The sequence below is a fragment of the Lygodium microphyllum genome, chromosome 5 (genome assembly GCF_053477565.2).
Source record: "Lygodium microphyllum isolate KBCC chromosome 5, Lygodium_microphyllum_v1.1.10, whole genome shotgun sequence".
Classification (NCBI taxonomy): domain Eukaryota; kingdom Viridiplantae; phylum Streptophyta; class Polypodiopsida; order Schizaeales; family Lygodiaceae; genus Lygodium; species Lygodium microphyllum.
In genome coordinates this window covers 175,699,592-175,713,203 of record NC_141139.1, presented here as the reverse complement: position 1 = coordinate 175,713,203, position 13,612 = coordinate 175,699,592, and the positions used below count along the sequence as shown (strand labels likewise).

Below are 13,612 nucleotides of genomic sequence, written 5' to 3'. Positions count from 1 at the left end.
GGGCGATTCTTCCATTTGATCTGGAATTCGGGATGTTTGCCGGTGAAGCGAGTTGCCAGAATTATTTCAGGTTCAAAGGGTAGTTGTTTAAGCTGATCTGGCAAAGGACGTTGGCGACCGAATCTAGTGTCGGCATGGAACCTCCGAAGTAGTTGTACATGAAAGGCATCATGAATTAAAACGTTGGGTGGCAACTGTAGTTTGTAGGTGACATCATTAATGCTGGTTACCACCTTGTAGGGGCCATAATATCTGTTGTTGAACTTCGGAGTTAGGTTTTTGGGCAGATCTATATTTTTGGAACTGACCAACACCAAATCACCAGGGAAAAACTGTACATGTTTGCGGCGATTGATGTTGTATCTCTTGGCTACTAGAATCTTGTTTTGACGGAGGGTGTCTTGAGCGACTTGCATGCGCTGTTTCCAATTGAGCAGAAACTCTTCAGCATCTGGATCTGCGATAAATTGCTTACCTGCTGCTAAGGCCATGGGAGTTATGACTTCTTTACCAGTTGCCACCTCGAAAGGAGTAAACCTAGTAGAACTATGGAGTGTGGCGTTGTAATGAAATTCAAGGATATCAAGAAATTGAGCCCAATCTTTCTGATCTGCTCGAACATAACTTCGAATGTAATCCTGAATACCCTGATTGAGTCTTTCTATCTGCCCATCGGTTTGTGGATGGTATGCTGAAGAAAACCTGAGTTGCGTATCCAATAACTTGAATAATTCCCTCCACATGTTGCTTAGAAATCGGGGATCCCGATCTGAGATGATAGCCAAAGGTAGACCATGATATTTGAAAACTCTTGAAAAGAACAATTTGGCCACCTTGGGAGCTGTAATGGGAGGTTCTGTTGGAATGAAATGAGCTTGCTTTGAAAAATAATCAACTACCACAAAAATCGATGTACAACCATGAGACTTTGGAAGCTCTGTGATGAAGTCCATACTGACCACGTCCCAAGGACGGGACGGTACGGGCATCTCTTGCAGCTCTCTTGGTGGCTTCATGCGCTGTGCTTTGACCATTTGACAGGTAGGACAGGTGTGAACATATTGTGTAACATCCTCCCGCATCTTCGGCCAGTAGAAAAATCTTTTAAGCCGATCGAAGGTTCGGATCTGACCGGAATGGCCCCCAATAGGACTATCGTGACACTCCCAGAGTATTTGGTTGCGGAGAGCTGCCACCTTCGGAACATATAATGCTGACTGATAATGAATAAGTCCATCTTTGATTTCATACATGCCCCATGGTGTGTTACCCAATTCTATGTCTCTGATTAGCTGCTCTGCTTCTTCATTTCCCTGCATGTGCTCTCTAACTTGATCAGCAAATCTACTTTCAACAACTGTGATAGCTTGTAACTCAACTCTTCGACTGAGAGCATCTGGCATTTTGTTGGAAGATCCAGGCTTGTGTAAAATTTCTATATCAAACTCTGCTAGGAAATCCTGCCATCTAGCTTGTTTGGGAGAAAGCTTGGGTTGGGTTTGGAAATATTTGAGAGAGATATTGTCTGTATAGACCTTGGTGGGTTTGTCTTGAACATAGTGTCTCCACTTCCTTAAGCAATATACCACTGCGAACATCTCTTGTTCATGTGTTGCCCACCTCCTTTCTGTAGCATCCAATTTCTTTGATTCATAACAAACTGGGTGTCCATCTTGCATAAGGACACCCCCAATGGCGTATGCTGAGGCATCAGTATGGACTTCGAATGTGCGGGAGAAATCTGCCATCTTGAGTACTGGTGCTTGTATCATCATTTGCTTGAGTTGGTCAAAATCCTGTTGTTGCTTATCTGTCCACTGAAAAGTAGTTGTGGGGGATGTCAAATCTGTTAATGGTGCGGTAAGCTTGCTGTAGTCTTGAATAAATCGGCGACAGAAAACTGTAAACCCCAAAAATTCTCTGAGTTGTGCAAGCTTAGTAGGGGGTTGCCAGTTTGTAACAGCCTGCACCTTGTTAGGATCAATTGCAATACCATCCGGCTTTATCAGAAAGCCCAGAAAATCTATCTGCTCAACTGCAAACTGGCACTTCTCCGGCTTAACATAGAGTTGATGGTGACGGAGCCGCGAGAAGATTTTGTGCAAGTGCTCCAAATGCTCCTCCAGAGTTTTGCTGTAAATTAAGACATCATCAATGTAGATGATTACAAAGTCATCTAGGAAATCAATAAAAACTTTATCCATTAGTTCACAAAAGGTTGCTGGAGCATTAGTGAGTCCCTCCGGCATCACCAGCCATTCATAACTGCCATAACGGCTTCGGAAAGCTGTCTTTTCTTCGTCGCCTTCTGCTATGCGAATCTGATGGTATCCCGACCTCAAGTCGAGACGCGTGAAGAACTTAGCACCTTGAAGTCGATCCAATAAATCATCAACGACAGGCACGGGATATCGATTTCTGACCGTGAATTTGTTGAGGGCGCGGTAATCGGTACATAGCCTGAGTGAGCCATCCTTTTTCTTAACAAATAGTACCGGAGCTCCATAGGGGGATCTACTTGGCCGCATGTGCCCAGAGGCTTCCATTTGACCAATCTGCTTCTTGAGCTCCACCAATTCCGTGCCTGTCATCCTGTAAATCGGCCCAGCTGGGGGTTGAGCCCCTGGCAAAAGATTAATCTTATGATCGACACTTCTGCGAGGAGGCAACCCATCGGGCAAATGATCAAGCATGACATCTTGAAACTGATTCAGGAGCTGTTGCACCTTGTCATTCCCTATGGTCCAGATGATCTGCTGAATGACTGGCTCTTCCTCAATTAGGTGTGTAATGCAAAGACGTAACTGTCCCCCATGTTTCAGTTCTTTTTCTAGCTGCTTAGCTGTAATTTCTGACATCGGTGAGACTTGATTCTGATCCTGTTGTTCGTGATGGTGATCCTCTGTCTGCCCTGTGAAGCTTGGAGTGGGACTGGGTTGGGGTAAAGAAGTAGATTCCTGATGTTGTTGAGGAACTTCGGGCTCTGTAGGTGTGGCTTGCCGTTGGAGCGAAAAAGACTTATGAGGGTGGTGCACTGCTGCGTGACAACTTGTTGCTGAAGGTTGCTTAGCTGGTGTATGCCTTGGAGATGACTGTTTGGGAATCCATTTCTGTGTGTGGCTAGTATGAATAGTAGAAGTTGAGGGACTCACCGGCTTATTGTCGAGATGACTAGTCACCGGAATTGGCGATGCTGAGGTCGCATGCTCCTGCAACCTGCTACGAAAATATGGAACCCACACCACTGTGGTTGGGGTTTGAAGATAAATCTTATTCCTTTGCATCCCCAAAATTTGCACCACATGATGATCTACCCAATCCATTCCTAAAATGCCCTCAAACCCATCCATGGGAACAACAATGAAGTTTAACTTTGCGCGCCACTGCCCTATTTGCACTAGAACATCGTTTACCATTTCACAAGCTTTGTAGTTACCCTGCACGAATGAAACTTCAAGGCCTGCTGCCTTCGAGAGCCTGACGCCCAGGCGTGCTGCTACCTGCGGTGAAAGAAAATTGTGTGTGGCACCTGTGTCCACCATTAAAGTTTGGGAAATATCTTCCACTGCTGCCTGCACATAGATATTGTTGATGCGAGGAATACAAACATGCATGGTAGGAGAGGTATTAGCCTCAACAGCACCCACTCTCGGTTTTTGATCCCAATTCTTACTGTCTTCTTCAATTTCTGTAATGTGAACTGTGGATGGGGGCAACGCGGTATTAGGTTGAACATAAGCTGCTCTAGATCCACTTGTTGACGCCGTTGCCCCTTTGGGACAATCTCGAGCGAAGTGAGGCCCTCCACATAAATTACATGCTAGGGGGCCCCCTCTTCCTCTATATCCATTAGAATAACCCCCCCGTGATGAGAAATTGCTTCGACCGAATGCTCCACCTGTAGATCTAAAAGATGTAGACGTACTGGCAGGGCTTGAGTCGGTCCTTGTGCCTTCAGTATATTCAATTCGAAGGGGTTGTTGACTTGACCACCCCGTTTCTGTACTAGCATTAGGTTGATTGAACCCTTGCGTTGTTCTTGGAGCCCATGATGTACCACCTGAAGACGGATTGCGCATGGACCCGACTTGCCTACCTTCAAAATCCCATAGCCTTTCAGCCATATTCATAGCATCTGCAACGGTAGCCGGCTCTTGTTTTTCTATTTCTTGACGAGCCCATCTTTGCAGACCATATAAAAAACCATGTAGTTTTGTCGTCGGATCCATGTCGTGAAGCTGAAGCATAAGAGATCGGTATTTTTGAATGTATTCCCTCATTTTTCCATTGTATTGCTTGAGAAACCGCCATTCGTCTCTGACTTTGAAGGGTTCATTCTTGGGAACAAAATAATCTATCATCGCTTTCTGTAGATCTTCCCAAGAAAGCTTGCCTCCGTGCTGTTCCTCTTCAAACATGAGCCACTTAGCCGCTTCTCCATCTAATAGCTGAGCTGCTGCGAGACCTTTGCGGCGGCTTGAAATTTTCATCAATTTGAGGCACCCATCCACCTCACGGATCCATCTATTTAAGCTGACAGAGTCTCTTTCTCCTCTGTACTTGTTCGGAGGTTGTGGTTTAAATTTTCCCATTTCGTCTGAAGACGAATCATCCCGATCTCTTCTGTCTTTCTTTCTGCGTCTTCTATGTGGTTCAACTTCATTATCTGTTTCAGCCTGAATTTTTCCCATAGCTTTGGGTAACATTGTAGCCAAAAGATCTTGCATCATACCCCGCATGGCCTCAATAGAGTTGGGCTCCCTACGAAGCGCCACTCTTTCCTTCACTGCTGCATCCAAATCATCCTCATGTTCCGTCGGGTACTCATCCCCGACCTCCATTTGAGGTTTACTGGCCCCAATTCCAAGAGCTACCGAGATTTCATCTCGTTCCTCTCTAGCCGCACTTTTGTTTTTGTTGCGTCCACCCATTTTTGATGACACAATTAGCTTTCCACTATGATCACTCCCACGCCCGTTGAAGGACCTGCCTTCGCGTGAGGAGAGGCTCTGATACCAAGTGTTACACACTAAGAGTGCGTAAGGTAAATATCCCCAAGTTGGTTTTGGCACAACATAACACGTCACGTCACAACACGTCACAGCACAACACGACGCATCACAGCGCGTCACGACACGGCACGGCACGACACGGCACATCACGACATAACACGATTGCAAGAAAAGAGAGTGAGAGAGTTTTGAGAATGAAAGTGAGAAGATGTATTAGATTGAGGAGGATTTACAAAGGAACGGGTAATTCAAAGATGGCGCACCACGCTGCCTATTCTCGTCTCAACACCGTTTTGTAAGGAAGCAAGAGGATGCTCCCTTATAGCTACGAAGCAGGCATCTTATTTGGCAGGGTCGTGTCGCGAAGCATAGTGTGCTGCTCGTCTCCACCGGGTTGTTTCTCACTCTCTTTGTCTCTCTGTCTCTGCCTCTCTCTCTTGCTCTCACTACAATAGACAAGCTTGAAACCAGGGAGGAGGGGGGGGGGCGGGGGCAGGAAGAGAGCCTCGACATCTAGGTGTCCCTTTCTAAAAGGGACCGTTGCTACCGGCAAAGGAGTGGGGCTCAATCTCCACGTGGTGGTCGAGTTGCCCAGACACCCCCATGTTGCTTCATTTTTGGAGCGGCTTGGACGACCGTGCCAACTTCCAAGTCTTAATATTTTGGGCATGAAGTCAAGCCATCGTGACCCCGCATACAACCACTGCAACCACACCTAGGTCCCGAGACCTGGGCGTGGCATGGCTCTTAGGCATCTTGCCTGTAAGTTCCCAGTCTGTATATAGCTATTATTCCTCAATATGGTAAAATCTTTTCGTCTGATAATTTTGCCTTGGAGATCTGGTGGTGTTGTATGTTCAGGAAGGGAGCAAGGCGGCCCCCGGGAGGTTCGCAAATGCTGTAGAGCCGCGTGAAGTACAGCTAGGGCTGGTGGGGCCAACGCCTATCCTTTTCGTTATAAGGACTCCAATTTGACAGTCGGTAACGATTGAAGTGCAAACTTGAGAAAAATAAAAATCCACTACACCTGCCTCGAAAATACCCGCGGGCACCAGAACTCCCTCACCAAGCGATGGACGAACCAGGGCAGGAAGGGCTATCTGATTTTGGTGGTTGAGACAAGAAAGCTCTCCGGACTACAAATGCAAATGATGAAGGCATCCGTGTGGATCGATGGCTTCATCGATCCACGTTAAGGTAGTGAAGAGCTTGTGAGGGAATGCCTGGTACCTGCAAGCACCAGAATTCCCTCCAACAAGTGATGAACGATTCAGAGCAGCAAGGGCTATCTGATTTTGATGGCTGAGTTAAGAACGCTTGTACACGCAAACGATGAAGGCATCGATCCACGTGGATTGTGTGAATTGAGGAAATGCCTGGTACCTGCAAGCACCAGAACTTTCTCCAAGAAGTGATGGAGCAGAGTAGCAAGGGTTATCTTATTTTGATGGCTGAAATAAGAGAGATCTCCAGACTGTAAACACAAATGCTTAAGGCATCCAAGTGGATTGACGGCTTCTATGATCCACGTTGGATTCGTGAAGAGCTTGTGAGGAAATGCCTGGTGACATTAACAGAAATACAGGATGAAAAGCTCAATGTGGGAGATGAAAAGGCCATCGTGGCCTTGCTGAAGGCTTGTGGCAAGCAGAAGGATTTGCATAAAGGCACTAAGATACATGCCGATGTACTGAAATGTGGATTACTAGGAAAGAATACTTATATAGGGAATGCTTTAGTCAGTATGTATGTCAAATGCAGCGAGTTTGTCAAAGCAGAACAACTGCTGGGCGAGCTTCCTAAACGAGATGTGGTGACTTGGACTGCATTGATTGCAGGTTATGCTCAACATGGTTGTGGGGAGAAAGCATTCACCTGCTTTGAATTTATGCAACGTGAGGGCCTTCGTCCAAATTTAGTCACCTTCATCAGCATCTTGAAAGCTTGTGGCATAGTGGGAGCAGCTGACAAGGGCAAAGAAATTCATGATGAAATTATTGGCCAAGGGTTGCTGGGTACAGATGTTGTACTTGGCACTGCTTTGGTGGATATGTATGCCAAATGTGGCATGCTTGCTAAAGCACAACAAGTGCTGGATGAGCTTCCTGATCGGAATGTAGTGACGTGGAACGCACTGCTTGCAGGATATGCTCAACATGAGTGTTGTGAGGAAGCATTTAACTGTCTAGAACAGATGCAGCATGAGGGCATTCATCCAAATGCAGTCACCTTTATCTGCATCTTGAAAGCCTGTGCCAGTGTGGGAGCAACTGACAAAGGCAAACAAATCCATGACAAGATTGTAGAAAAGGGGTTGCTAGGGAGAGATATTGCACTTGGCAATGCTTTGGTGGACATGTATGTCAAATGTGGCGAGCTTGCCAAAGCACAGGAAGTGCTGGATGAGCTTGCTGTCCGAGATGTAAAGACTTGGACTGCGCTAATTGCAGGGTATGCCCAACATGGACATGCTGAGGAAGCACTGGACTGCTTTGAATGTATGCGCCATGAGGGCCTTTCTCCAGATTCAGTCACATTTGTATGCATCTTGAAAGCTTGTGGCAGTATGGGAGCAACTCAGAAGGGAAAACAAATTCATGATGAGATTTTAAGACAGGGTTTGCTGGGAACAGATATTGCAGTTGGAAATGCTGTGGTGGATATGTATGCCAAATGTGGTGAAGTTGTTAAAGCACAGGAAGTGCTGTGTGAGCTTCCTGAACGAAATGTTGTGACTTGGACTGCACTTCTTGCTGGATATGCTCAACATGGGTGTGGTGAGAAAGCATTGGGCTCTTTCAAACAGATGCAGAATGAGGGCCTTTGTCCAAATGCAGTCACTTTCATTTGCATCTTGAAAGCTTGTGGCAGCTGGGGAGCAACTGACAAAGGGAAACAAATTCATTGTGCAATTGTAGGACAGGGACTGTTGGGAACAGAGAATGTGCTTGGAAATGCCCTAGTGGACATGTATGCTAAATCTGGCGAGTTTGTGAAAGCAGAGGAGGTGCTGGATGAACTTCCTAATCGGGATGTGGTGACTTGGACTGCTCTAATTGCAGGATATGCTCAGCATGGGCAGGGCGAGGAAGCATTTTATTGTTTTGAACGGATGCAACGTGAGGGCCATTATCCAAATGCAGTCACCTTCATCTGCATCTTGAAAGCCTGTGGAATCATGGGAGCAACCGATAAAGGGAAACAAATTCATGATGAGATTTTAAGACGGGGTTTGCTGGGAAAAGATATCATGCTTGGCAATGCTTTGGTGGATATGTATGCTAAATGTGGTGCTTTAGACAAAGCACATCAAGTCCTTGAGGATCTGCTTGATAGGAATGTAATCTCTTGGTCTGCACTAATTGCAGGGTATGCACAACATGGACATGCAAAAGAAGCACTAAACTGTTTCAAGCGGATGCAGCATGAGGGTTTTTTTCCAAATGCGGTTACCATTACCTCTGTACTTAATGCATGCAGTCACACAGGTCTGGTGAATGAGGGCCAGACGCAGTTTACCAATATGAGCAAGAAGTATGGAATCACACCAAATATAAAGCACCTCAATTGTATGGTTGATCTGTATGGTCGTGCAGGCCATTTTGACAAGGCGGTAGCAGTGATCAAGAAGATGCCATCTTCTGATCATTCAGTCTGGATGGCTCTGTTGGGGGCATGCCGAAAATTTGGAAATGTGAAGCTTGGGTCACTGGCCTTTCAAAATGCAGTAGAGCTAGACAAAAAGGATGCTTCAGCTTATGCCTGGATGAGTCATATTTATACAGCAGCAGGCATGCAAGACGATGCAGAAAAGGTCGAAGTCCTCAGAGTGAAAAATGAAGCCTGGATTTAGTTGGTGATGTGAATGGCAGCATAAATGCATTTTTATATTAGGGATATTAGCATGAACGGACAAATTACTGATCTTTGCTCGGATGGGATAATGACATGCTGGCTTTTGCCCATATCTCATTGGTACACTCTTGAGCCTGTGAATGTATGCAGATCTATGGTGATTGCCACGTTGCCACAGCACATGCAGTAAGAAAGATGCACGAAATTGTTGTCAGAGATGCAAAGTGCTTGCTTTTATGTATTTGTGAATGACTGGTAATCAGAGTGCAGCTTTCCCTTTCATGTTTTGAAGGGGTATCTACAAATTTGTGCTGCATTAGTGTTTTGGCCATTACACTTTTGATGCATAAAACAAACTTTGGCAGTCTTGTTAGTTGTCTATAGGAACTAGCCAAGAATGTTCAGCTTCAATTATATCTTGTGGTTTGTACAAACATGTTTACTGGCCTTCTTGTATGAACAACACTCCTGATATACATTACAGGTTTGAGCTGTTTTTTAGAAGGGGAAACGGCCCAAATGGTAGCTGTGGCTGAAATCTGGAGGTTCCTATCTCCTTTTGCAAAGACAGCATAATCTCCTAGTGTTACTTTCAAAGACTACAAATCAGCCAAGTGGCTGCAAATACATGGTGAACTGACTCACCAAATATACTTCCATCTCAGGAATCCAGTTCTATCATGAAATCAGTTTGTTGGTGACAAGTTCTTGAAAATGGCTTAAAGTTTATCTCTTAGGTACTTGATATTCTGAGTGCCAGGTTACTTGAATGGTTTGAAGAGTTTCTTTTTAGTGGTCTAAAAATTCATTGATATTCTGAGTGCCAGGTTACTTGAATGGTTTGAAGACTTTCTTTTTAGCGGTCTTAAAATTCATTGATAGAAACTACCATGAAAGTCCAACTCCTATTATGTAGAGAGTCACTTAGCAACATATTTGCTGGCCTTACTTGAACGGGCAGCACTCTTGAAACTTAGTGTATCCAACTGTAGGTTGTAATGAATGATGATTATGATTACAGCTTTAAAACAGAGTCCACCGTAGATGGATCCGGAGTGTAGTAACCACTAGTTGGAGCAGAGTCTGATGAAGAAAAGTGCTAAAAACACAAAAAAGACTTGCTGTAGATGCAAATGTAATACTATAAATGGAAGGGCAGCAGGCTAGAACACTAGAACACAGCAGCGGATCCAGAGTGTAGCAACCACTAGTTGGAGCAGAGGTGGATGAAGAAAAATGCTGAAAACACAAAACTACCTTGTTGTAGATGCAAATGCAAATCAGACCAATGCTGAAAATGGAAGGGCAGCAGGCTAGTACAGCAGAATGCAGCTGTCTTCGGGACTGGAATTGGTAAACACAGCAATATATTTGTCTAAAGATGATGGCAGCTGATCTGATCATTAGCAGTAGTGAGAGGCTGGGCAACATTGTGGGGACTCCTGAACATAATATTCAACCAGTCTTAATATGCAACCAATAAAAGTAGCCAGCAATAACCGAGGCCAAAGTTTGGTGTGAGCCAAGCTGTCTAGCACTCCAGGTATCATGACACTCGAATAAACTTTTATTGCGGATATCTTGATCAGTGGGTACACACACTTTGCCTTGTTTAAAAAGTAATCTATTACGAATAGAGTATTTTTCTCTCAGTAACCAGCTTTTGGGCGTCCGAACCACCAAAGCTTCTTGGGCTACTAGATCTCTCTTGAACTAGTTGCTAGAGCTTACTAAAGCAAAGATTGTTTTGGCAATATCCCTTGAGAGAAATATAGATATTAGTAGAGATTTTTGGGAAGGATAAGGCATCAACTTCAGGAATTCAACTAGGAGCATCGGTAACCATATTAGTTACATCCTTTCTATAGTAAATCTTGAAGTCAAACTTTTGCATAAGCTCTATCTATCTCACCTTGTGGCCACTGGAAAGTGGTGTGGAGGTGGAAGCACGAGCGGAAGCAAGAAGGGAGTAAGAGCTATAGAGGTCTAAGCAGAAAGAGAGATTGGTGTGTGGGAACTCCAATTGTCACAAAGTGTGACTTGCCTTTCTTATTCTATTGTCACTAAGAGAATAAATAATAAGGTGACAGTGATGGGCATCTATCACATGCAGTATATAGGTATGTGGGCATTGTATACAAGTAAATGTAAGTGATTAGGCACATGCAGTCTTTAATTCTTAACCACCTCCCACTTAAAGGTGAATATGTCTTAGTAAGAAGTAAAATAAAAGGAGAAAAGTATTACATGTACATAAGAGTACAATAGGGATTTGCAAGATTTGTATATGTAGGGATCTTGATATGCTCAATGGACTTGTCCTCTATCATATCTCTAATAAAGTGATAATGCACTGTAATGTGCTTTATCTTTGCATGGAAGATCGGATTATGGGATTTCAAAGGCGATAGGCCATCTCACCTATATTACCATAACCAAGAAAGATGCATTTGACGAATTTTGAATTCTACTCATTGCGCTTGTCTTTGAGAATATGATACAAAGCCTCACATATAAAGGCTCGTAAGTGTACATATGAGAGAGGTTTACTAGACTATACCTCCTATGCAACTATACTACCAAGAGCAGTATATGGGGATCTATTAATAAGATGCACGATAATAGTAACTGTCTCAGCCCAAAAGTGTTGTAAGAAGCCAATATGACTAAGTATTTTTTTGCAAATAAAGAGGGTTAATTATATTACTTCAGGAACAAAATCTTTGAATACAAGGAAGTGCTCATGCTCAACAGACTAACTAGAGCTGATGTAGAGTTGCAAATATATCAAATGTACAAGCCTCTCATGGCGGTCTAGGGGGGATGGGGGCAAGAAGCCATGGAGGGGAGGTGTAACGCTATTTGGGGCTGCCTGTTTGCATCTCGAAAAACAAGTCTTGGCCGCCCCAAGTGCGTATGAAATGATAGCAGAGCTCCTGACGAGCCCTGGACTCGCCTTGCACCTGATCCCATCGTCCGCGGAGGAAGTGGATGATGGAGGTCTAGAGCTCTGCTAAGGTTGCATGTACTAAAAGTCTCTCTCCGCCAAAAACCTCCTGACACAACGCCTTCCAAATATGCCATCCAGTAAGACTCCCTGTGATCTCCCATACTTCAGAGCGATCTGCTGTGGGCTTTAGTACCTGGCAGATGGGTACAGTCTTCAAATCGACTACTGCGCATGACCCTATCTCGATCAAGAATATTGTGTCCTGCATCCTGGCCTCATATAGAAGGTAACGGCCTTGGTTGATTGCTTGCCAACAGAAAGCTCCCCAAGAGATGCATCCAAGGCTGGGAGCCATGCGGCGAGGATGCAGCATGCTTCTCTCCACACTGGTCCCACCACCTCGCACGACCAAAGGCACTGTTTTGGGAATTCCAAAGGCTGCTGTGTGCAGCACTTATAAACACCCTCCTGTATTTGGGCAAGCCAACTTCCCACCGCCAAGCCTTCGTGTGCCACCAGCCATAAGAAGTATGATACCCTCCTCGGTCTCCAGCTATCCCATAGGCGGCGCTAGAAGGTCAGTCGGAAAGGCTCCGTGATGCTATGCTCTGCCCAGTGCCCGCTACGCGACGACGCCCAAACCATATCCTCCTGCATCAGTATGTGTTTGCCAATCCTAGTAGTATACTCTAGGAGTCTCGGTGGCTTCTTAGCGACAGTAGTAGCCAGCCATAGCCACTCCCCTGGATCCCACTCTAGCTCATCAAGTGGCTTGCCCTCCCAGATCCAGAGGCACCATTCCCTGAACTCCTCCCAGAAGACAAAGGGGTTCAATCGCATGTCTTTCCCTATAGGCCAATCACTCGGATCCTCCTCCATGCGAGGACGATGATCTCCTCATCCTGCTGCCCCCAGTCAAGGCCAGTCAAGAGCCAGACACCCCCCCTCCTATATGGTGAAGAAGGTCCCAGGTGGAGCGTCGCCCAGCCTCCTTGCCACCTAGAGGGGGATGCCTGCTGGAGAAAACCTAGTGGCCCATATCTCCTTGGGCTCTATCGGCTCTCGTATCGGGGGAGCAAGCAAGTCATGAGGAATTGCTGCATCTATCTCTCTTCTCCTCGGCTCCACTCCTCTCTGGCAGCTTGATGCTCGCCACAATACCTCCTCATTCACCAACCTGTACATCTCTCGCCATGTCCTTATGGTATGAGCCAAGTCGGCCTCCCATCTAGCCCATTGGATGTGGGGTGCTCGCCAATCTGAGCCCTATCCTGATCTTTGACCTGGGGGTTTCAGATCATCGGCTGACGGTCTATCTCCTCCTGGCAGCTGGGGGGCTTTGTATCAGGGCCTTGCGGAGGCCCTGCCAAACTCGGAGCAAGCTGCGTAGGAAAGGTAATCTGGGGGGGAGGTGATCTAGTCTGATGTGAAGATCCATCTCAGGGATGGCCTCCACTCACCACCTAGCCTCGGTCTGCACTCCTGAAGACCCTCATGCAGTAGGACCTTCCACCTCTGCCCTCCTAGTGTGAGACCACGGACGACTAGCTTGCCCAAGAGGGCCATACTCTGATACTCTGGGTCTATGATCTTGGGCCCTCCCTCCGAATGATGCTGTATGATATTTGTCCACACCACCTTGGCCTTGGAATCCCTAGAGCCGTTTGACCCGGACCACAAGAAGTTCCGCACCAAGCGATGAAGCTGCCCAGGATGATGAGAAACACCAACATGAGGCAATGTACCAGGCCGTCTCCAGGAGGACTTGATTAACCACCAGGGCTCAGTCTGCTAT

At 45.8% G+C, this 13,612-nt stretch overlaps 1 protein-coding gene across 1 annotated transcript; it reads left to right on the top strand.

The window, feature by feature from the left end:
* Positions 1-5,618: 5,618 nt before the first annotated feature.
* On the top strand, positions 5,619-10,493 carry LOC148036714 (pentatricopeptide repeat-containing protein At3g09040, mitochondrial-like). Its single transcript, XM_087678781.1, has 2 exons — positions 5,619-5,774; positions 5,874-10,493. The coding sequence occupies exon 2, from the start codon at positions 6,499-6,501 to the stop codon at positions 8,863-8,865; it is 2,367 nt and encodes a 788-aa protein (XP_087534907.1). The 5' UTR covers positions 5,619-5,774; positions 5,874-6,498; the 3' UTR covers positions 8,866-10,493.
* The last annotated feature ends 3,119 nt before the right edge of the window (positions 10,494-13,612 follow it).